The sequence below is a fragment of the Labrus mixtus genome, chromosome 23 (assembly GCF_963584025.1).
Source record: "Labrus mixtus chromosome 23, fLabMix1.1, whole genome shotgun sequence".
Taxonomy (NCBI): domain Eukaryota; kingdom Metazoa; phylum Chordata; class Actinopteri; order Labriformes; family Labridae; genus Labrus; species Labrus mixtus.
Window position 1 is genome coordinate 16023001 of NC_083634.1, and position 24332 is coordinate 16047332.

General features: G+C 41.7%; 2 protein-coding genes across 3 annotated transcripts in view; both read right to left on the bottom strand.

Moving 5' to 3' along the window:
- Positions 1 to 4259, bottom strand: part of klc2 (kinesin light chain 2) — an 11257-nt gene extending 6998 nt beyond the window's left edge. The window contains exons 1-6 of the mRNA XM_061031005.1: positions 4169 to 4259; positions 1409 to 1654; positions 921 to 1257; positions 600 to 816; positions 333 to 522; positions 82 to 255 (exon numbers count right to left, since the gene is read on the bottom strand). Of these exons, the coding sequence (XP_060886988.1) occupies positions 82 to 255; positions 333 to 522; positions 600 to 816; positions 921 to 1257; positions 1409 to 1636 (1146 nt within the window). The 5' untranslated portion in view covers positions 1637 to 1654; positions 4169 to 4259. The remainder of the gene's footprint in view (positions 1 to 81; positions 256 to 332; positions 523 to 599; positions 817 to 920; positions 1258 to 1408; positions 1655 to 4168) is intronic.
- Positions 4260 to 8971: 4712 nt separating this feature from the next.
- The window catches only part of LOC132958974 (phosphofurin acidic cluster sorting protein 1), a 65161-nt gene continuing 49800 nt past the window's right edge, over positions 8972 to 24332 (bottom strand). The window contains exons 7-24 of one of the 2 annotated variants that reach the window (XM_061032052.1): positions 23814 to 23891; positions 21780 to 21839; positions 21267 to 21427; positions 20016 to 20109; positions 17787 to 17867; positions 17399 to 17520; positions 16578 to 16713; positions 16137 to 16241; positions 15944 to 16050; positions 14962 to 15116; positions 14542 to 14652; positions 14338 to 14440; positions 14213 to 14255; positions 14068 to 14110; positions 13832 to 13973; positions 12118 to 12356; positions 11067 to 11186; positions 8972 to 10986 (exon numbers count right to left, since the gene is read on the bottom strand). In XM_061032052.1, coding sequence (XP_060888035.1) covers positions 10868 to 10986; positions 11067 to 11186; positions 12118 to 12356; positions 13832 to 13973; positions 14068 to 14110; positions 14213 to 14255; positions 14338 to 14440; positions 14542 to 14652; positions 14962 to 15116; positions 15944 to 16050; positions 16137 to 16241; positions 16578 to 16713; positions 17399 to 17520; positions 17787 to 17867; positions 20016 to 20109; positions 21267 to 21427; positions 21780 to 21839; positions 23814 to 23891 — 2019 coding nt within the window. In that variant the 3' untranslated portion in view covers positions 8972 to 10867. Of the gene's footprint in view, positions 10987 to 11066; positions 11187 to 12117; positions 12357 to 13831; positions 13974 to 14067; positions 14111 to 14212; positions 14256 to 14337; positions 14441 to 14541; positions 14653 to 14961; positions 15117 to 15943; positions 16051 to 16136; positions 16242 to 16577; positions 16714 to 17398; positions 17521 to 17786; positions 17871 to 20015; positions 20110 to 21266; positions 21428 to 21779; positions 21840 to 23813; positions 23892 to 24332 lie in introns of both variants that reach the window. The other variant, XM_061032051.1, reaches the window with a different exon arrangement.

Genomic DNA, 24332 nt, shown 5'->3' on the forward strand with positions numbered 1-24332 from the left:
TATGGTCTAAACTGGTCAAATCATCGTTTATAAAAAAAAAAACAGAAGATGATACATGAAAGTTGTAGCAGGCAAACCCACCAGGTTGTTTTTGGTCTTGGCCACGTTGGGGTCGTCGGCTCCCAGTTTGGACTCGTAGATCTCCAGGGCCCGCCTGTAGTAGTACTCCACCTCGTCGTACTTGCCCTGGTTCTGACACAGCAGGGCCAGGTTGTTCAGCTGCTTGGCCACATCCGGGTGGTACTTGCCCAACACCTTGGAGACACGACAACTGCACGGTCAACATCCATCAAACGTGAACAGGCGAGCGTTTAGTTTCAGAGAGTTTCTACCTTCTCTCTGATCTCCAGCGCTCTCTTGCACAGAGGTTCCGCCTCCTTGTATTTGCCCCTCTTGCCGTACAGAACGGCCAGGTTGTTGAGGGTGGCGGCCACGGCTGGGTGATCCTTCCCCAGAGTCTTCTCTCTGATGGCCAGAGCGTCGTTCAGGAGGTGAGCGGCTTCTTTGTACTTGTTCTGATCCCTGGAGGGTAAAAACATGTTAATTTTCCATTTTCTTTTAGATTCAAACGTCTTTCTCCCCCTCCCCCCCCCCCTTACCTGTAAACGAGGGCCAGGATGTTGAGCATGGTGGCCACGTCGGGGTGGTCGTGTCCGGACGTCTTCTCCAGGTCCTCCAGGGCCTGTTTGCAGAGCGGCACGGCCACCTCGTACCTGCCCTGAGAGGCGTACTGGATCACCAGGTTGTGCAGAGTCCGGAGGCGTGCCGGGATCTCGTAGCCCCCCTGCTGGGCGGCCACCTCTCCGCTGGGCTGCGCTGTGGGACAGAGGGACGATATTAAACGTCTTGCTTATCTGTGATGTAAATATCAGTCAATAAAGCATGAACGCGTCTGAACGGGTGGATTGCTGATGTCATACCCGGTCCCTGATCGTCGTCGTTGGGGAACAAGTCGTCCAGGCTGTCCTTCGAAGCGTCTCCTCCACTCCCGCCTCCTCCTCCGCCGGCGCTCTGGCTCTTCTCGTCGGAGGGCGAGACGTCGTCGTCGAACTTCTTGATCTGGTTCATGAACTCCAGGTGCTTCTTCTCCTCCTCCAGCTGGGCCACGCTCTGCTCGCTGCGCTGCAGCTTGTGCTGCGTGCCCGCCAGCTCATCCCGCAGCCACTGGTTCTCCTGGCAGAGCCGACGCACCTGGGCGCGCAGCTTCTGCTTCTCCGACTCCACGGCGCTCAGGTGGCTCGACAGGGCGATGATCACCTGGAAGGAACAGGGAAGCTAGCTCACTAAATTTGACCTTCAGAACAGTTTCTTTGAATAATCGACTAAACTTTTTTTTTTTTTTTTTTTAGCATAAAAGAAGAAAATGAGAAGTAACAATAACAGGGCTGTTATTAAGCCGGTCTCTGACCTGTGCCTCTCCCAGTCCCAGCTCGATGGCCTCCAGACTCTTGCGGAGCAGCCCAGATTTCTCCTGGGCGACGGGCGGCTGCGTGCAGTCCAGCAGCGAGTTGAGGATCTGGGCGTGTTCGCCGCGCAGCGTCTCCAGGCCCTGCATGACGGCCTTCGTGTTGAGCACGATCTCATCCTGGCTCAGTCGCTCGAGGGCTTCTTCGCGTGGATACACCATGGTGGACATTTCCCGGTTTCACACACACTACAGGACGAGGAGAGAAGAAACAAGAACGCGTAAGGGCAACAACAAAAAAAAAAAAAAAAGAAAGAGTGAAAGCAGTTTCTGCTGAGCGCGCATCATATTTGACCTTCTCACAGTTCGACCGTGACCTGCTCAAAGAAAGTGCATCGTTAGTGGCTGGTCACTGTGGTCAAGCTGAAGTGGATGAGATAAAAAAGAAAGGGAGGCAGAGGAGCCCTGAAGAGAAGGAAATGAGATACAATAAAGAAGAGGGAGGGCGTAAAGCGATACTTTGATGGAGGAAGGTCAAAAGAAGGGAAACACTGGATTTTATTCCCAGTTTACATGACGGGAAAATGTGATTATCCAATGAAAAATGTCCGTACACACAAGTACAGGATGTCCCCTAAACAACAGCACATTTACAAAATGCTTTCACATTAAACTTATATAAACATGACGACGTGAGAGACTGATCTCCCTCAGATCTCTCTATTCTACTTTAGTTGATTTAACAGATACACTTTCATTAGTGTGTAACAGCTCAGGTAGTAAGACTGGTTTGAAAGTGAAAGGTGTGTGTGTGTGTGTGTGTGTGTGTGTGTGTGTGTGTGTGTGTGTGTGTGTGTGTGTGTGTGTGTGTGTGTGTGTGTGTGTGAGAGAGGATTCCTCCGAGCTCGAAAGTGACGCAGCAGCAGCCAGCGATGAGTTCATCCAGTTAAAGTGAGACAGAGCGGCCGTTTCCGAGGAACCACTGACTCAGAGATCAAACATCAAACATCAAACATCAGATTAAGATCCACACCCGACTCTCACTGTCGAACCTGTTATATGTTTTTGTCTTGTGCTTGTTGGCCGCTGAACTAAAGCCGCCGAGAGCACAACAGTGACTCAGAGTGCAAGTCCACACACGTTTTGAGGGTTTAATTAAAAAACAAAAAAACAAAACAATTCCTTATAAAAGCCACACACACACACACACAAAAAAAAAGGTAACGGCAACATTGGCCAAGAGAAAATGTCCCTTTGTCTATCTCCCACTTCACACCTGAACAGGTAAAACACACGGTGAAACCACGGCCAAGTGGAAATGACCGGGAATGATATCAAGGCCATCAAAGGATTTAACGAAACATTACAAAAGATCAACAAATTTACAAAACACAGAATGACTCCTACAAAGCTACACAAGTTATCTGAACACATGTTTCATCACTTGTTCTTCATGTAGGGTCGGACATTGAGCTGCATGTCCACATAAAAGCTGCAGATCAGAATAGGATAAAATAGAATTACTTTATTGATCCCAAACTGGGAAATTGTGGCGTTACAGCAGCAGGTTGTTCAAACACACAATATGAGTAAAAAAAAACACAATATTAGCAAATTTAAACACAATATAATATTAAATACAAAGTAAATAAGCACTAAAAATATCAAAACTAAGAATGTGAATATATACAACCAGGATTTAACTAAGCATTACTAGTCTTAAATAGGAAGATTAAATGTAAATGTGCAAAAACAGAGTTGTAAATGGACAGTATTGACACAAGTTAAAGTGCATATATGAGCAGTCATACATCTCCCACAAAGAGACACCAGGCCTCTTAAAGTCACTTCACACTGAGCATGCGCACCTGCAGGTCTACAGATATAGGCCTGTAAATGAAACCATTGCAGCAGCAGCAGCAGCAGCAGGAGGAGGACAGAGCGGCCATTTGTGCAGCATCGTGACTTTCTCTCCTCTCCTGCTTTCATGGAGGAGGCGCACCTGTTCTCCCCTCCTGCTGCCCCCCCTCCCTCCTCTCTCTCTCTCTCTCTCTCTCTGTCTATATGTGTCTGTCTCCAGCTCTCTCCCCCCCTCCCCTCCCCTCCCCATCCGCCTTATACGCCGACTGCAATGCACCAATATCAACAACCCCCCCTTTAAAAAAAAAAACACTTTTATCAAACGCACAACAACAAAAAAGAAGCAACGGTGAAACGTCAGAAAGTAGTACCTACTAAATGTCATCTTTGGTTAGTGCAGGTTTAATTGCACAAATAGATTAATGCGCCGGTGGATGGATGGAGTGATGAGGCCCTGAGGCCGGGAGGGGCGGAAGGGTTTGGCTTGGCGGCGGATCAATCAAGGTGACCGATAATAATAAGAGAGAACAGGACAAGAAGGACGAAAGCTTTCAGACATTGTTGGTTTAATAACGCTACTCTAATGCAAATGCGACGAAATGTCTGCGTCCGACATGTTAAGTGTTTGTAAACAGAGCAGGCCCCGAGCACCTAAACTAATGTTTCTGTTTACATAATGTGACTGTACAGCATGTACCACAAGCACAGATACTTAAACGACTTTAATGACATTTATAAAGTGAAATCTCTGCTGCATGCTCCTGCAGATGACATTTTACTGACCGCGCCGATGATGTAATGTTTGATATGACAAGCTTCTGGTAAAAAAAAAATATATATATATTTAAGCTTCATTACTGCGACTATATGCTCGTTTAAGTAAAATATCAGCTGTGTTTTTACCTTCATCGAAGAGAAATGCGATGCTTTCTGTCCGAACAAAGCAGCAGGACAATGTTGTGATGCTCCAAACGAGACCAGCGTCTAATCTTTACAACGCTGCAGCAACTGCTTCCGGTTGCGGTTTTTTTTCGTCAAAATAAAATCAAAGCAAAGTAGGTCGACAGCCAAAACGCGACAATGACAGGCTATTGTGGTGGAGGAAGGCTGCACTAGTCAACAATAATAGGTCCCTTTCATAACCAAGACGTAATTTACCACACAAGTTAATGCTAATTCCTGTTATTCATAACAATTCGCTTTAATTTGAAGGATGCTAACGTCTCCATAACAACTCACCCTCAAAGTGTCTCTTGGCAACGGAGGAGGACAGTAATAAAACTCGTTATCTTTGTGTTGTCACTAACTCGCTGACCATTCTTACAAAAATTAATTTATTCGGCTGAACAACACTAGTTATTTATTCAAGGATATGATTCAAATGTGACAGCTGGGAGACGGGAAAAAAATGGCTATTTTTCCCAGAAATCCACAACCAAAGATGACGTGAGGTAACAAGAGGATTCACGACTAGTTTTCGACCGGGGCGGGAAATCATCTTGCGCATGCGTATAGACGACATGCTGCTCACTCACTGCCTTTAGCGTTCTCGACTTTCTGGTTTGACCAGTTTTTCTGAAACAGTTTTAATTTGCCACTGTGGGAATCATCTGTGTATATAATGTGATAAACCGACTACACTGGATAGTTTGCTTTTTTGTGCCAGTGTTGCTATCATTAAAAAGCTTTGACAAGATGCCAATAGACAATAGGTATTGTGTCGTTTTTTTTTTTTTTTTAAAGAGTTCAGGTCTTTTTTCTTAAGAAAGAACACGAAGTGAAACTGACTCTTAACAAACAGAAGTAAAATAATTACAATAAATAATTGAAGCCTAGTTATACAAATTTTAAAACGTTTTTCACGGAACAGGAAGTAGCTGGCGGTGAAGCCTCTTGCTGTGCTTATGTTCTTTGAGTACTCATGATAGCAGAGGCTCCATTCAAAGAGTGTGTGAGGGTAATGAGGCCAAGGCATGTAACACTGACCTGCTTCACAAGTATCATGTGCACATTCCACTTACACTTTTGTTACATAGTGAGTTGGTTTTTCCCATTTTCAGGGTTTATCCGAGATTAAAATCTATTTTATTTACAAGTACTCATACTTATCAGTTGCAAATTTACAATGAAATGAACATAAATTCATGCTGCAACTGCAATTTGAAAATGTATGTATTTTATCGTACACAATAGCTTATGTGAACTGCAGTATGCCGTTTACATTTTTATATATCTTTCTGCAGCTTCATTCGTTTTATCTTTGTTTGCAGACGGCTACTTTGGAGTTATATATAAATGCTTCATACAAGCGTAGACAAACACATATATTCTTTGATTCAAAAATAAGAGACAAATATACAAATCAGGAATGTTTATTTAAAAAAACAAATGAAACAATAAACACTTCCACTTTCCATCCCACATCTGTTTTCATTGACAAACGTAATCATGAAAAAGCAGTACTACAAAACATGTTGAAATAAAGAAAAAGAAAAAAACTGGAATACAATATAACAAGTACTATCTGATATGTACAAGCGTTTATAGTTTATTATTATTATTATTGTTATAGGCAAAAGGCAAAAAAGCTGAAGTCTGCTGCTGAAGAAAACAATGGCGTGTGCAAAATACTGTCAACAAGCTGAGGACGTCCTGATCTGAGCCAGGCGGAAAATCTACTGCTTTCATAGGTCAATCCTGTTCCCATAAAGACAGACAGCAAAATGTACAAGCTGTGAGGGAATGCGGACAGTATTGTTTATTGTGTTTTCAGAAAGCTAAGCTCGTGGAAGCCCGATGACGAAGCGTTTCATCATCAGAGAGACACTTTATCCGAGGACGGTGTCGAGAAAAGAGACTGCTGATCACTGATGCGGATTATTGACGGACCAAACAGATACTATTCTCTAACCACGACAAGTCAAAGGACAGAGGAACCACCGCCACAAACACATGTCGACACAGGTACAGAGGTACAGGTAAAAACACACAGGAACAAGGTTCAAGACGTAACGCACGGAACAACCAGAGACTTTAGAAAAAACATGTGAACAGTGAGAATGAGTGGAGAGACGGATGGGATTTAAAAAAAGGGTTCACTTCCTCCAAACATTGAAATGATGACGTAAGAACAAGGATCACTTTGTTGTTATGAACAACCAAAAAAAACCTCAAAGTCTCGTTCGATATATTCACGACTTCTTCACAATGTAATTTTGGCAGTGATTTTTCTTTTAACGCCTTTTTCTGTAGAATAAAATCGATGTTCAGGGAGACTCAACTGATGTTCAATCCCTCCGAGAAAAAGAGTCGTCAATAAATTTTGACTTTTGTACAATTACTGACAAGTTTGGATTCACATCAACGCTTCAGTATTTAAGCTAACGACACTACAAGGCAAAGAGCATTTTGTGTTAGTGAGGTTGTTTCTAAACAACAGACACAAGATCACCCATGGTTACAGTGGAAGTTAAATATCAAATACCGGTACTTCATTCTAAAACGATTTTCATGGTTTAAAATCCAGTTCTTCAAATGTGACAAGTTTGGCGTTTTTGTCGTTATAAAGCGTACTTTAATGAAACATTTTGTAATTTTGCATTAAAAGTTTGAGATATAAAGATACCAAACTAATACAAGAAGTTACTACAGTGCACAAAGTAAATTATGTTTTGGGTTGCCACTTCATTTTGGTGAAGAATCCCTTTCATTGTTTATTTACATTATACCTTGTAAAAAAAAACAAAAAAAAAAAACGTTTCTGGCCTTGGGGCAGCAGTTAACATGAATAACATATTGTCCTATTTCAAAGTTATAATAAGTTAGGGATCAAGGAAAGACATTCCTAGTTTCAGAATAACATAATGATTAATTTGAAGTTGGATACCTGATGTACAATATTAATCTCTTTTAGCTCCATGTTTGGTCTCCACCACCGCTAAATAATAGGGCGCCTTTTGGTTACTAATGCTCCACTATTTCCCCTAGTTAGTCATTAAGTTGGAAGTTTTGGTGCAAGAGGTAGTGTAAAGAAAGTTTTCAGAGCTTCTTTTGATAGAAATGTTTTGACATCAGAAAACAGCTAAGCTAAGCTAAGCTGTAATTGTGACTCAAAACAAGTAATGTTGCTGCCCTGAGACCAAAACAATGAGCTTAAAGACACAAAAAGATGAATCCTAAAGAGTTTGATGTCTTATCTGGGTTTGTTTTCTATTTTCATAATAATATTCAAAGTGCTGCCTTAAAAAAAAAAAAACAAGCTAGGGCTATATTGTAAGCAAACCAAAGGGACACTTTGCTGAATTTGGCCTCCCAACCTGGCAACCCAAAAGTTAATTCCATTCATGTGCAAAAGCAGAACTTCATTGAATTCTTTAGTGATTTTTCGAGTTTTAAGGAAGTCAAAAGTCACAAATTGGCAATTCTGAAGTGATGTAAAAAAATTGTTGGTTTGTTTTTCCGAAATAGACATTTTGTTTACTTTTATTTATTTTATTTTTTCCCCCCTGGATGTCCTAGATTTTGGATTAATGTGGTCACATGAAAGCTCACTGATGATGCTGTCAGTCAGTCAGTCTGTCTGTGAAGCCCTTAACTGGTTTTCAGCAACACGTGAAAAGGACTACAGGTTTAGAGAAGGGTGCGTTCAAGAGACCCACTGGTTGTTTTATCTTGTTTGACACATAAAAAAAACACCGTCCTGTCAGTCATCTGTTCCTGCACTGGACGTGTTGGAACGTTTCTAACATCTGCACTAAAGTGTAAACTTAATGGAATACATTCAAATATGTGAAAGTACTGAGAAGCCTTCAGCACCGAGCCGAGTGTTCGTCTGGTGACGACAGTTTAACCAATCAGAGAGAGCGAAACAAACCAGCGAGCTCCGAAAGCCCTCCGCCGTCGTCCAGCAGAGAAATGAGGCGAGTTTAAGACGCGCTGCTGACATCACAACTATAACACTGAAATATCCAAATGTTTCAAATCGATTTCTAAACAAACAAAAACACGACTTAAACAAAGACAACGGCGTTAACACTATTTGAAGAAACTACTTTGCTAATACTTCGCTGCAGTTGGAGAGTTTTTACGATGCAGCTGACACAAGGCAAACTTTTTTAAATCTTACAAACAAAATTATTCAGACTGTTGTGTGAAGATTTGTTTTGTTTTCTACTGAAGAATTTTAGCAACAGATGTAAAAGATATATTCAAGTAGCGACTTAAAAGCCACAATTCTGAGTTTAAACTTGGATTTGGAGTTTTTCTTATATCCGACTAAAATTCTGAGTTTATTCCAGGAATTGTTCTTAAAGTTGAAAGTTTTGATTTAAATGTATTTGTCAAATGCTTCCCTTATCCTCTCCTGTATTTTTCCATATTTATCAGATGATTTTACTCAAATATAGTTGAAGATTTTGGATGTTTTATACGGCGGATGATGAGGGAACGATTCTGCGATAAAAGCCACAATTCTGAGTTTAAACTTTAATTTTCTATTTTTAATTATTTTTTCACCTGTGGCTCTAATCCTATTTTTTCGTATTAACAGGAAAATGAATACGATTATTTCATGAAATATTTCAGTTTTCCTTTAGGGCAGATGATTTTAAATCCAGAATTCCAACTTTAAACTGGAATTTGAAATATTCCCTAATTCTGATTTTATTTTCGGATTTCTGACACAAAGCTCTGACTCAAAACACTTGCTTAATACACAAAACTTTTTATTTGCTTCCTTAATTGTCTTCTGGATTAGTTGGTTGGATTTAGGCCAATACAACCTGAAAATATTTCACAAAAATGTTATTCAATAAAAAAAATAAAATTCTACGGGGGTTGAAAACAGGCAGATTTAAAAACATGTATGAAAGTTTTGAGTTAAAAAAAAAGCCTGATACTGAGTGTAAAATTAAATATATAAGGTTTGTTTTGTTCTGACTTTAATTCTGTGTTTATGTTTAAATATTTTTTCCCATGTGGCACTACTCGTCTTCCGTATCACCCGACATTTTTCATGTAGGAAAAACATTCTGCCTTTGCCTTGAGCCAGGCTCCAACATGAACAAGTCTCCTCCTGCAGATTTCACAGCCCTAATCTGATTATCAATGACATTGATAATGACCACATCATGAACACACACACACACACACACACACACACACACACACACACACACACACACACGTCCCCTCTGTCACATGGTAGAAAAAAGTTTTTGTCTTTTTTTAGTGATATTGTTTTTGTATAAAGTTTGACCACATTACACTGATTTCACCACACACACACACACACACACACGTGTTACCAGATACTGTTCACACACTAATCACCTCACAACATACTAGAGAAAGCATGTAGCAGACCTGTGCACAAATAACTCAAATCGAAACACAAACGTTTCTTTCTGTTCCCTGGATGGATATGTTTCATTTCTGCGCAGGTCTGCGGTCAGAATATTGCCAAAAAAAAGAAAAAGATATTGGAGAGTTAACGAGCTAACCACATTGTGCTTATTGCAGCTGTTTGACTGCCGTGTTTGCAACGTAGAACCCTTTGAAAAAAGCAGGACATAAACATGCTTTTCCCATTTCTGCTTAAATATGCATTCTGTCGTCTTGCTGCACATTTTTCTTTGCTCTGTTTGTGAATGTGTATTTTACCGGCTGTTCTCTCTGCAGACACTCAGGTGCATAGCGACTACGTAGCTAAAGAAAAACGCACGTCACAGTGGACCCCCGCCCTGAAATCCTGAAGCTCTCACAAAGACGAACACTGTGCATCACAAAAACACCTTTAAAGGTTTTTCTTTTGTTAGTTTTTTTTTAAACTATTTTCCACTGGAGTACAATAAAGAAAGACACTTCCCATGTATAGATATTGTTTTTTTCTGTTTTTGAAAGAATACAGTTGGCATTAGACATCCAAAATGACTGGTTTTGGTACAGACAAAATATGTGTAATCATATGGAAGCCCTTGAAATGAAATACACTAAAGCCTTTTATTTTGAAGGGCGTCTGTGCTGTTGATGTGGAGGTGGGATTCATCACATGCACGCTGCGGTTCAGCGAGTAGAACAGACTTGTTTTTCTTTGTGTTTTCTTTTCATGCATTAACTGAAGCCCTGCTGCATTTCTGTTTTTTTTATTTATTTAGAGTTACTGTTTTTCCGGCACGAGTTCGTTTCGGAACATGCACGTGTGTGGGGGATCAGGTTTGTCGAGGTGAGCAGTGGGGACCTTGAAGGGGGCGGGGTCTTGCGTTGAGGGTTGGACTTTAACGGGGGTTGAAATCAGTGGGTTGTTTCATGCTGTTGCATTCCATAAAACGGAAACATAAATGGCAGTTAGCGATTAAACTTGTGCTGTAAGCCCCTTGTAAACACACACACACACACACACACACACACACACTGTACATTCACGTGTGCACGCACTCGCCACGCACACAAAAAAGGGGGCGTTAAAGTGACTAGTAACAGCACTCCTCTTCCTCCTCCTCCCCAAAAAAGACACAAGATGACTGTAGCCAAACTGAAACTAAAGAAAGAAAGAAGTCAGTCCGCTCAGCTCTGTGGGCTGCTGACGCTCGGGGGTCTTCACCCCTAGGAGGGCGGCTTGCTGTAGCCGAAAAGTCCGACAGGTAGGTATTTGACGTGTGTGGGCCACTGGGCGGCGAGCTGGAAGAACTTCACGTCGTTCCACTCCACGCCGTCTATGGACACTGCAGAGAAACGACCGAGACTTGCATGAGACCCGAGCGAGCGTTTAGATTTGAAAACGAGAAAAAGCTGCAGGTTTTACCTTTCAGGATGGTCTGTTGCTGCTTGGCCGAGCAGATGAGGCGACTGATGCCTTCAATGACCTGACTCTTTGAGTCCACGTCCTTCTCCTTGGGCTTCTTTCCCAGGAAGATGGTGGGAACTGAGGAGAGAGAGAGAGAGAGAGAGAGAGAGAGAGAGAGACAGAGACAGAGAGAGAGAGACAGAGAGAGAGAGAGAGAGAGACAGAGACAGAGACAGAGAGAGAGAGAGAGAGAGAGAGAGAGAGAGAGGAAGCGATTGTTAGGCACAGTGTGTTTGTGTTCGCAACACAGGAAACACACACAGCTCTATGAGGGACAAAAAATGACTAAAGTATAAATAAATAAATGAATGTTGGGAGAAATGCATACAATAATGTATAAATAAATAAATGCAACAATTCATATAAAAAATAATATATAAATAAATATATTCAGATATTTATTTATGTATGTCTGTGTTCATGTTGTACAAGGAAAAGTAAATATGTAAATTAAGTGGACCGTCCTAACATTACTGAAGTAGGATTGGTCAATTTTGAAAAACAGACAGAAGCAAATTTACATAAATACTTTTCCTCTTACGACCTGGACACAGAAATAAATAGATGTGTAAATGTAAAAATACGGAAATAAATTAATAACTCAATTAATGTGGAAATGTATGCATTAACAAAGTGTATTTATTATTTATTCATTGATGTATTGTTTTCAGCATTTATATATTTATTTATATATTTATTGATGCATTTATTTAATTATTTATTTATTTATACTTCAGTCATTTTTTGTCCCTCATACAGATCAGGGGTCCAGATTAAAAAATAAGTCTCATAAATAAAACAAAGCCTTTCAAGATGCATGCAGAGACTTTTATTCTAATTCATATCCTTTATCCTGCTTCGATATTAAAAACTGCTTTGTGCTGCGTGAACATAATTCACCCGTCGATGATGATTAAAATAAGAAACAAGTGGAAAACTTGATTTTTAAGTATTCATGAAAACACAATGACTCAGTCAAACAGACATGCATCATCTTCTTCTTCCTCACCTTTCTTATTCTTCTCCTTCGTGACCACCGTCATGGCCATGGTGCTGACCTGGGCCTGCGGGTCGCTACTGCCCCCTCCTGGTAGCCTGCTGACCTGCAGCGAGCGGAAGGCGCTCTTCAGCGTGTTCTTGCAGCTCGTGTCGCGTCGCTCGCCCTCCCGCCGCTTCTCCGCCAGCGAGGCGAGCCAGTAATCCACCTGCAGGCCGATGGCGTCCACGCCGTGGGACATGCTCGGGCTCCTGAGGACGGAGACACTTTGGATTTATTATAAAACAACGACATGGGAAAAAAACAGGATCATCGCTGTGTAGTGCAGAAACAACATGTCCAGTTATCGGAGGTGCTGCTGCACTCAGAGCCTTTTTGTCAAAACTAGTTCCCAAAAACAAAGATTTAACTGTTACATTTGATACGTGATGTTGGACAATTGCACCAGCTGTTCTCTGCAGAGAGAGAAATAGAATGATTTGATCAGGCACAGCTGCAGGCCGTCTGGCTCTGCAGAGAGGAAATGCAACGTTCAGGTTAAAAGTTCACCAAATCAAACATTAAAAACACGACTGAAAAATGTTCACTTCCTGGAACTAATTCACAAACCAGTCAAACTGAGACCTGCGGAAGAAACTATTCAGGACAGTTATGAAAGTAAAAGCAACATTTTGGAACTCTTTATTGAGAGTTAAGAAGGAGGATGTAGCAGGTGGGATGTTGCTTTGTTCCATCTTTGGGAGAAAAAATACAAAAAATATGAAACAAAAAAAAAGGGAGGAAGAGGAGATTGAAAAATAAAATAAAAACAAGAATAGATTTACATATACTCCAGGTCAAACTTGCAGCAGCTCCAGTGTTTCCCCTAGGTTTACAGCGTTGGGGGGGGGGGGGGGGTGGGGGGACACGCCGACACAAACACTTGTGAATCTTGGTGTTCATGTGTTACTTCTAATGACAGCTGTCCTTTTCTATTGGAAAGGTATCCTTAAATGACTTCTTTCCCTGATTACGGACTCTATCCACGATCATATCCGTCAATAAAGGCACAAAAAGCCCAAAAACAAATCTTTAAAAAAATAAAAATATTCTTTTTTTTATATATTTTTTTACTTGACCTTCAAGGGGGGCGGGGGGGACCGTTGGGGGGGGGGGGGGGGGGCGCCCCCCTAATATAATGGTAGGGGAAACACTGAGCTCAAAAGTTTGAGTATGAATGACCGTATTAACACATTTTCTAGTTTTGTTCTAGCCACAAATTTGAGGCAGGAATATCGTAAAAAAAAAAAAAAAAATACAACAACTTTACAACCACATGTAAGAACGTCCTCCAACATCAAGGTTCTGCTGGAAAAAAAATGACAATTGAAATGCACCTCTTTCTTGGACATTGATGTGAATTTTCAGCAACATAGCTTACTCTTTAGCAAATATTCATGTTATTTTTCTTGGACCTTGATGTGAATTGAATATTATTGATGAGCATCGGCTTTTTGCAGTTTTTTTTTTTCAAAGTAGCTCTCAGATGAAGAAAGGTTGAGACCCCTGGTTTACACCCTTTAAACAAATGACTCTGGCCTTACTTTTTATGTTTTTTTACACAAATGGTAAATGATTTCCTCGTTCTCTTCAGAATATGAAAGACACTTGAGAAGAGTTCTTTTCTCCCTCCACAGAGAGTGAGGGAGATAAATAATGCAACGTGAAGTGTCAGGCTCAGACTCACCCCTGCACTGAGAGGACGCTGCCCATGGAGGGGGAGGACGGGGGCGTGGCCGCCTCTTTAATTATCCCCGTGGGGGAGCCGTGGGACGGGGGAGACGTGGAGGGGACGGCCAAGCTCACCGCCACGCCCTCGTCGGTGTCTCCTTGACGACAAAAAAAAAATCAAATAAGCATCACAACATGATCCAAAATCTAAAAGAAACAATCTGATTCTTTAAACTATTTAAAAAGTCTCACCTGTTGGAGACTGACCAGACTCGATGAGACCGACCTTAACCACCTGCAACAACAACAACAACAACAACAACAACAACAACGTGTGACATCAGCAATATTTCTAAATCATCTGCATTTCTACATTCTTCAGGAAGTCAAATCTTACCCCAATGAAAGGAATGAACTTCTGGTACGAGTCCTCATCTCGCCTGTGGAAGAAGGAGAGAGAACGTTTTTAAATCCAGTTTTTTTTTTAAGAGGTTTGTGTTTTTGTTTGGCGTCTGCACTCACGTCCTGTGTTTGCACGTGAGCATGGCCTCAGCGATGGGAAGCTGGTGCGTGACGGTGGCTCCGCTGATGTACTGCGCGATTCTCCCCGCTACATCCAGCTGATCTGGAGGAGACGGAACAAAAAGGCGGGTGATTCTCATGGCTTCAGCGTCAAATATGTGTGTGCGTGTGTGTGCGTTTGTTGCATTGAGCAGAGGAGGTAACCTGTCTGCGGCGGCTCGGAGCGGCTGAACACGTCTCTCCACGCTCCGTCCAGGAAGGAGGAGCTGTAGCGGTTGTCCAGGGCGCCGAGATGTTTGGCAACAGGATGGGAGCCTGCAGGAGAAGGGTGGATTATGTCGAGTCAGAACGATCCAGGTCAGGAAAAGTCCGGACTTATTTCTCAGTGTAACAATTTAAAAGTCCTCGAAAAAGAAAGAGAAAGTGGAGACATGCTTTCAAAAGAATCACTCGCTGTGAAAAAACGAGCAGGCTGTAGTCAGACATGTGACACCTACCCTGCAGCGGTGCTTCTAATCATAAAAAAAGGACACTTAAACATTCTAATAAAACGCCTCCTGCAGCATGACTCGGCAGGGAACAATAACTCTTCTTCATCCCAGTGGAAACACAATCATCTCTTACCCAGCGGCACGACCAGGAAGCGCATGTGGTTGAGCCAGTCGGACGTCTTGTTGGCGAGCTGGGTGACGAAGAACTGCAGGATCGCTCCCAGGTAACTCTGGCTGCCCACCGCCGCCACTTTGACGGCACGCGGCATGGACGAGTTACAGTTGCAGCTGCGGGAAGAGAGAGAGAGAGAGAGAGAGAGGTGATATAAAGGATGTGTGGAGGTGGATCTGTGGAAGTGCAGCACTCTGTATCATCCATCGACGTCCAAGAATAGCACACAGAGAAAGGTTGCAGTACACATCGGAGACAAGATGACAAATGGAACGGCAACTTGACCTTTAAATAAAATTCAATAAATCCAACTAGGACGACTTCAAATGCAAAAAAAAATAAATCTTTAAAAACAATTATTTGATGCAGAGCTTGAAATATAAAATTGTACAAAATCCTGAAGACCATCAGGGTTTAATATTGTTAAAAAAAACTAATAAAACTTATTTAAACTTCCTTAAAGGTGGAATTTCTGATTCCTTCTTCAGAAGATCCACCCGTATAACCCGAGTGTAAAACAAAATTTGTGTTTCCTTTCTTTGCCATCTTTTCCACTTTTCATTTCTATTGAATCAAACTGTAAACTGCACACTGAGAGGAAAAAGACAAAACGAGACGTCAGGCTTGGAGAGAGGGAGAAAACAGGGTGAGGAGGAGCGATCGTAGAGAAAGTTTGTTTTTGGCACAAAAGAGGTCAAACTTCTCGATATGGAGTCAGGAGGAGGGGATGGAGGACGGAGGAGGAGAAGAAGAAAAACAAAAGGAGGTCAAGCAGAGGATAGAAAACAGAAAAATAAGGCTGCAGGGAAAAGACGATGAGTCATGCTGCCAAACAAAGGGGGGAGGGGGGCGGGCGGGGAGGGGGGGGGCTTGAACTCTGAATGTGTTCTTGTGTTTCTGTTCTGTTCATCTCACGGAAACACACACACACACACACACTCACAATTTCTGTATGCGAGTGAGCACGGCAGACAGGACGGCCTGGATCTCGGCCGACGAACACGTGCACACCACGGGATGCCTCTGCACCTGGAGCTGCTCGGCGACATACTGCGACACACGAAGAAGAAATGCGATGAAGTAATCCACAAGGTGTTGGAGAGACTTCACAAAAAAACACACAGAAAGAGTCGTACCTGTCCCTGCCAGTCCGTGCCGTTCACCAAAATCAGGCTCTCTGGCAGCGCAGCATCCGACAACAGAATCTGGTTCAGCTGGTCGTACACCAGCTTCCTGAGAAGCTACACACACACACACACACACACACAGAAACACACAATCTAAGTACATAACGCTCCCCACAGCGACACATTTACTCTGCAGATGACTCATCAGTGTATGCATAATTCATGTGTGAGCTGCAGGCGAGTCAGAGATTATCAGGATGCATGTGAGCTCTTCACTTTTAGAAAAAAAAAAGGAAGCGAGCGGAGGAGGGCGCAGAACAAAAAAAAAAAGCAGCAACAGTGTAAATCCCGTCTGCGGGGACGCCCGAAAAAGCACGATATGAAGATTTGATTGATTTTTTTTTCTGTACGTGCCGGAGATTAGAACACGATCGTGGGAAAAAGGCTCACCGGCGCGCTGTGCCCCAGCTCCGGGGAGCGCTCGGAGTCGGAGCTGTTTGTGCGTTCGCTCAGGGGTTTGGACAGCTGTCGCTCCTTCATGGGCGTGCTGATGCGCTTCTGTCGGGGGGTGTGGCCTCCGTCCAACCTGAGGGGAGATAAAGCGTGGTTAAAACATTTTTGTTTTTGTTTTGCGTTAGATCAGCCTTTCCTAAACATTAAGACTGCCGCGGCCCGCTTTGAAATACAAAATTACTTTTATGACTACATCTAGAACTTTCAGGAAGGGTCAAATTATTGGCAACGTGATATTATGGAACGATAGACACAAAAGTTTACTAAACATTATGTCCATGAATAGTCATGACACGTCTTATTAATCACTTAAAAGGGTTGACTCATTATTGTGATATTTCTTTTATTTTTTAAATTGGTGGAGGTGCTTTTCACGGCCCACCTGCAGTACCCACACGGCCCACCAGGGGGGGGGGGGCCACGGTCCACACTTTGGGAAGCACTGCGCTAGATGTTCATTTTGTTACACGGTATAGTTTGATCATACAGGGGACAAAAAAAAAAAAAATCTACCAGTCAAATCTATCACTCAGCAAGAACCTTTGCTTTGGAAAATGTAAACAAAGGCTGTTTCATCGGCATCTCATCGTCTGACACAGTCAGAGGCGTTAATCACACAGAGGCGTCGATGTTGATTTCAGTGTGTTTCATAACCTCCTCAGTAGCTTTTACTTGATACATGTGTTGTGTTTATTCAACAACTGGCTCTTTTATGTGGCTACATTTTTCTTAAACTGACACACTTCTTGATTGATTACCTCGGTGACGGCATGGCCTGGCTCTCACTTTTGCTGCTCTTCATGGGGGTACGGGGTTTCTCGGCCACTGACACGGTGATGCAGGGGCCCACCTCGGCAAACAGTTCCTGATCTGTCAGCTCCTACTCAAACACAAACACACACACACACACACACACACACACAATGACAGATTGTCAGTGTCAGAATAAGGAGATGCTCTTGATCTCCTCCGACACTCTTCATCACTTTTTGTTTCTTTTCATTTGCTCTCAATCTGTCTCACTTGCAGCACAGATGGCAGCGGAGAAAATCCTTCAGAGTGATATTAACAACCATTCATTCTTCTTCACACACACACACACACACACACAGACGCACACACACACACACATTAGGGGAGTCTTACCAGTGTGTCGGTCTCAGACAGCGCCTCCTCCAGGTTGCGGCTGCGGGAGGTTTTCATCTTCTCTAGTGGATGCTGCTCCCCCTGCTGGAGAGTGGAGGGAACTTCAGTCAGTCAACAGGCTTAATGAGACTCAACATTCATTTAATAAAAAGAAAGAGGGGAAAAAAAAAAACTAAATACAGCTTTGAGGCCTAAAAGAGGGGCCCCTGTTTCAGGCAGACTTTTAGACTCCAAACATGTTTTTTAGAAAGTGCAGACAGCAGTCGCAGCACAAAAAGGCTGATTTGATTTGTGAGTTTTTACAAAAGCAGGAGCTGAAGCAGAAACACATCCAGTGAAATCCATTCAGCTCGTGCGAGATTAAACACTTTTTATCGAGCAGACGGAGACTGTGTCAGAGATATATTGGATTTCTGCTCCGTTCAGGAAACGTTAAGTCTGACACGTTGCTGAATTTCATGTTTGCACACGGCCTCCCTGCTGAGCCACTTTTCAGAGGCTTCACATTCTGGATATTTACCACTTCAACGTGGACTCACGTCAATACTGTGTTTGTTTTCAGAGTGTACAGCTTCTTTTCATGGTTTTCTATCACACTTCTTTATGACACTGTTTTTCTGTTCAAGTATTTAACTATTTTGTTTTATGAAACTGTGAATTCAACTTAATGACTTAGTTCTATGTTCATAAAATGTAATACATGATTTATTTTTTAGTTTTGGGCTTTTCAAGCCTTTTTTGAGAAAGGACAGTGGTGAGAGAGAGAGAGAGAGAGAGAGAGAGAGAGAGAGAGAGAGAGAGACAGAGAGAAAGAGAGAGAGACAGAAAGAGAGAGAAAGAGAAAGAAAGAGAGAGAGAGAAAGAGAGAGAGACAGAAAGAGAGAGAAAGAGAAAGAGAGAGAGAGAGAAAGAGACAGACAGACAGAGAAAGAGAGAGACAGAGAAAGAGAAAAAGAGAGAGACAGAGAAAGAGAGAGAGAGACAGACAGACAGAGAAAGAGAGAGACACAGAGAAAGAGAGAGACAGAGAAAGAGAAAAAGAGAGAGACAGAGAAAGAGAGAGAGAGGGACAGACAGACAGAGAAAGAGAGAGAGAGACACAGAGAAAGAGAGAGAAAGAGAGAGGGACAGAAAGTGAGAGAGAGAGATAAAGAGAGAGAAAGAGAGAGAGAGACAGACAGACATAGAAAGAGAGAGACACAGAGAAAGAGAGAGACAGAGAAAGAGAGAGACAGAGAAAGAGAGAGAAAGAGAGAGAGAGGGACAGACAGACAGAGAAAGAGAGAGAGAGACACAGAGAAAGAGAGAGAGAACGAGAAAGAGAACGAGAAAGAGAAAGAGAAAGAGAAAGAGAAAGAGAGAGAAGGTCTGATCCGAATCCAAACCCAGACTGCCTGCTTCGAGGACAGCAGCCTCTGCACATGGGGCGAGTGAAATAACCACTATTATTTATTTTACTTTATCAGTAAATTAGTGTGGTATGATAATACTGCTGAATGTTTTTAAACCACACATGTCAAAAGAAAAACAACTACATTAATAGAATTAAGGCAAAATATATAGAAAAGAAACACAAGAACCTGCAAACAATTGATATGTAATAACTTATTAATATACTGTAGCTTTGGAAACAAACTCATTAAAAAAAAGTTAATGTGAAGCTAAAACAAGTTCAGGGTTTGGTATGAATCAAAGAAGTTTCAGCTCAATAATCTGTGAAAATAAATATCTACTTTTGACCACTTTTTATGAATCACATATTGACGAGGCATGTTCTTTGAAAACGACTCTTTCTGAAGAAATAAAGAACTGTTGTGAATCAGAACATATGACTTCCTTCACATGAATCTTCTTGTGATGTCACAAGGTGATGAAACGCGCAGACGAGAAGATGTGTACTGGGTTTTAATGAAAACATGAAACCGCAAAAAAAAATAAAAATGTATGAACAGGAAATCTTTCAGGGTTTACGACATCGTTGCACCTCGGACACGCTGCTTTTGAACACAGATTCTATGAGGACTTTCATGGTGTCGAGACAGACGCCCTTTGGGAGCAATAAATATTTACTGCACTCAGCTACCGGTGAGCCAGAGATAAAAGAAAAAAAACCAACAAGGTCCAGGCTTTCTTGGATGCCCTGCAGTGCACGAGTGAAATTCCTGCTGAAGCTGCAGCTGCCCCCCCCCCCCCCCCCCCTCCTCCCCCATGTTGGTCTGAGTTACTCACCGGACTGAAGGGGTCTCTCCCCAAGCTGCCTTTACTGTTCAGACTGCCGATCTCCGTCTGCGAGCTGGACTGAGACATTCCCTCAAAGTACGGCCTGAACACACAGCAAGAGAAACAGGAGAAAACTTAATACAGATTCTTTATTCTAACCCTGACACTGACACGGCTAATGCACTAAAAACATCTTCAATTCTGTCTTTAAGTCTGGTGGTTTTCAAACTATGACATGAAATGGATTTCTTATTACTTAAGTTTCATAAAAAGGATTAAAACCAGATCCAGAGATGCCTTTTATCATCAAATAGTGATGTTATTTGTGCTTTATCATTAAGGCTCATAAATGTGGCGGGCTGTGGAGGCATGAGAGTAAAGAACAGATTGATATTGAATGTACATTAAACACAATCACAAGAAATAATTGTAAACAAGTTTGAGGAGAGTTTTTCTATTTGAAGAGTTTGAGTTTATTATGCTTCCAGGAAAACTGACTTTCTTCCTTGAACCTTGAAATCCTATAAAAAATAAAGAAATTGAAGTATATTTTTATTCCAATATTTAAATCTACATTTAAGAGATACAAAGATAACTCATGTAATTCTGGTCCATATAAAACAAAAAACAACATGTTTTTAAATATACCACTGCAATGAGCTGTTGTAACCAACAGAGGGCGCTTAGCATTGTAACTGGACAAAAGAGAGTCCTATCAGGGTTTGCAGGTTCTGTATGTTGAACGCAGCCCCCAAATGTTTTAATATGCATACCTTTGTATGTAAATCCCTAAAAACTCACCTTTTCATCACTGCCTACAACCACTGACTCTCATCCTCTTCCCTCGACACGACTTCTATGTTGTATTGTTCTCTTAGTTTTTTGTTGTTTCCTGTCAAAGCGTCTTTGAGTATTTAGAAAAGTGCTATATAAATCTAATTTATTATTATTATTATTATTATATTACTATGTGGTTTATTGTGTTTGAATAGTAGGGAATCAAGATACTAAAGTAACAAAACAATAATATTTGGATTTTAAACATTTTAAATATGCTTTTTTAATTATATATGCTACAATTGATTATCCTTTTTTAAATTGCAAATTATCTTCCCAGAGGGATCCGTCTACATCGTCTTCTTTATAAAATAAGCTGCAGGTTTAAGTCTGTTTTTCTGACTTTATTCATTTTTATTGGGGCAGTATCAGTTTGATTAACCCTTCATACCCTTGATATCGGGGCCCTGCCTGTTCTGTTACCTTAGCTTAGGTTTGGGGGTGCTGAGGATGCTGTCGGTCTCCTCCATCTCCGGCCCGCTATCGCTGGGGTTGTACATCTCCAGACTGTCGTAGAGCTCGTCCAGGTCCTCCTCCACCTCCTGGATCTGCTCCCTGGAGACATGCTCTAGGCCGAAACCGACCTGGACAAAACAAAGAGGAGACACGTGACCGATCCGACACACGCAGAGGAAGACGGAAGAAAACAGCAAAACAGACAAGCGTCCTTGAGCTTCGAAAAAACATTTCTGTTCACACATACAGAGACAATGAAAAGAAAAAAGTGTCAACATCCTGTACAGGTGTATATCTCTCGACTTTAACTGACAACGTTAGGTGTTTCTTTTCTTCGAGCTGTCAGCTGAATCTCAGCTGTTCTGCCACATCTCTCCCACACACCTCTCTGCCGCCTTCAAAGCCACGACTGAAAACACACGTTGACTCCTGCAAACACACACGCTGAAAACTCGCACATCAAGTGGATGTGTGACCTACCTCATCGGTGACTTTAAACCTTTTCAGCAAGGCGACAAACTTCTGCTTGATGTTGGGTTGCTGCAGGAACAAAGAAAAGAAAAAGGAAAACATGAGACCCTCAGGAGATTCGGGTTCATATTTCTGTATGTGTTTGTCAGATTGGGGGGATGGGGGAGGAGGTGGGGGGGGGCATGGCGTGGAAGAAGATGACAGCGACAGGACTGAAAGGTAAATTCTGAGCTAGTATGTCATGCTTCACAACTCAAGAAAAAGTAGTTACTGGATGCATTAGTAGAGCATATTTCAGGGTGTCATTTAAAGCAAATTGTCTAAAACGTCTACATGTAGGCTGCATCCTGTATTATTAAACTGTGTTTTTTTAGGCTAGAAAGTTGAGGCTTCCTACTGCAGCTGTTTGCCTGATTTAGAAAAATAGAGTTGTTATATATTTGAAGAGGAAGGTATACTTCATATAATATTTATCAAAAGTGACTCAGCAGCTCAGGTTTCTCCTCAAATATCCCGTAAATCTAAATACTTGCGGTTCAAAACTCCAGATTGTTATATTCTATAATAAATTATGCATATCTGGCTTCTCACATTTTTTTATGCTGTATTAGATTTATCCAAACAAGTCAAACTTTTCAAAGCTGTTTTTTTTTTGGCCTAGGGAGCAAGGGAGTACAATCTCTGAACATAACAAAAAAAAAAGCACTTTTAAGTCCATGTGGTTAACTTGTGAGCGAAGAGCTGCTAGTTCAAACATTTAGAAGTTAGAAAATAATAGTAAAAAAAATCTATTATCCACTATCTTCTTCGAGCTCCACTTTTGGTCTCCAGCATCTTAAGAAAGAAATATCTGGCTTCTGTTGTACTTAAATGTTCCACATGTTCACAGCTAGTGTGTCCGTCCGCGCTTCAAGTGCTGAGCAGGGTCAGAGTATTTTTCTGGAGCTTTATTTCTTTAAAATATGAATATATAGTTGGAGTTAATTGACGCATTAGAGTTTTAACAGCTGGTTTATTACACGTTCACATTAAAGAAAATCAATAAAAAAAGTTCTTGACAATGTTTATTTATGACTAGCACGGTTCTCACGGAGCTGTTAACAAAGATATGAAAACACACTATGCTTTGCGAATATCAACTATCAATAAAAACTGTACAGTGCAACTATGTTTCTGTGTGTGTGTGTGTGTGTGTGTGTATTCTTGTACTTATATCTTTGTAAGGACCATGTCCAAGTTTTAACCTGCTGACTGAGGACCTTCATTTTCTTCACTTCTTTGAAGGATTGTTTAAAGATTGAGACTTGGTTTAAAGGTACAGGTTAGGTTAAGGTATTTAGTTTTCATATAAAAGAGGTTACGCATTTTGTGCGGATTATGTGAAAGAGGGTTCTCAGAAAGGCAGAAATACAAGTTTGCGTGTGTGTGTGTGTGTGTGTGTGTGTGTGTGTGTCCACAGGCGGTGGTGTTAGGGAGCAGCAGTGACAATCTCACAGAGACCTCCACATGGGTGCTTCATTAATAACCTGCTGAGACAAACTCCTGCTGCTACAAGCTCACACAAAATACTGTGTACACACAAAACACACACTTATAAAATGCCGTCATTCTGAAAAAAAAAAAAATTGCATTTCATTGTAACTTTCAGGGTGGCAGACAATTTTGTGTTCTTATCTGTGTTCCTGCTGAGTGATTGTGTATAAAGGTTCTTTGTGTATACGTGTGCATATGGATTCCGTGCAGGTTGGTGTTATGAGGCGTGCTCGCGTTGACTTGTCCCAGTGTTTTCTTCCTAGAGAAATTGTCCTGCAGTACAGAAAATGGATTTATAGACAAAGTGGCAAACAGGGGGGGGGAGAGAGAGTGTGGGGTGGAGGGAGGCACGGGGAGCAGATAAGGAGGAAAGTGACGAGGAGAGGTTGAATGAGGTGAGGCGAGAGGCAGATGAGGGGACACTCCAGAGTTTGCTGCAAATTGCGAGAGAGAAAGAAGTAGAGAAGCTGACGGATGACTCAATGAAGGGGTTAGGGGTGATTTTATTACTCTGGTGATGGCGGCATTTGAAGGCAGCTTGCGTCTCGGTTTCTTCTTCCTCACTTCGTCTTCTTCGTCAAATAGATACTGTGAATAAGAAACGGTATTATTCTTAACATGACAGAATACATTCTTTGTATTACACAAAAAAAAGATGGCAATATGCTACAATTTCCTTCTTGTCATAAAATTGTATAATAAAAAAAATAAAACGATAAAAATGAACACCGGTATAATGTTAAAGTCTTAATATGTGATTTTTCACACTTAAATGTAATATAAATCAAGTATCTCCTCTGAAAATAACTCTGTGAGTCATGACTGTCTACAATGGGTGTAACACCCGAGTCCCACTGTCTGTGATGTTTTCAGAGTTTTCAGAGTCCTATCTTCACTTTGTTTACATCGCCCGGACGGCCGGCTGACTCCTCCCCTCATGTATAAAAGTTGTTTAATTGAGGGACTAGAGAAAAGAAGAATAACATACTGTACTCACTGCTTAACTGCGTTTCTAGATCACGCTCATTT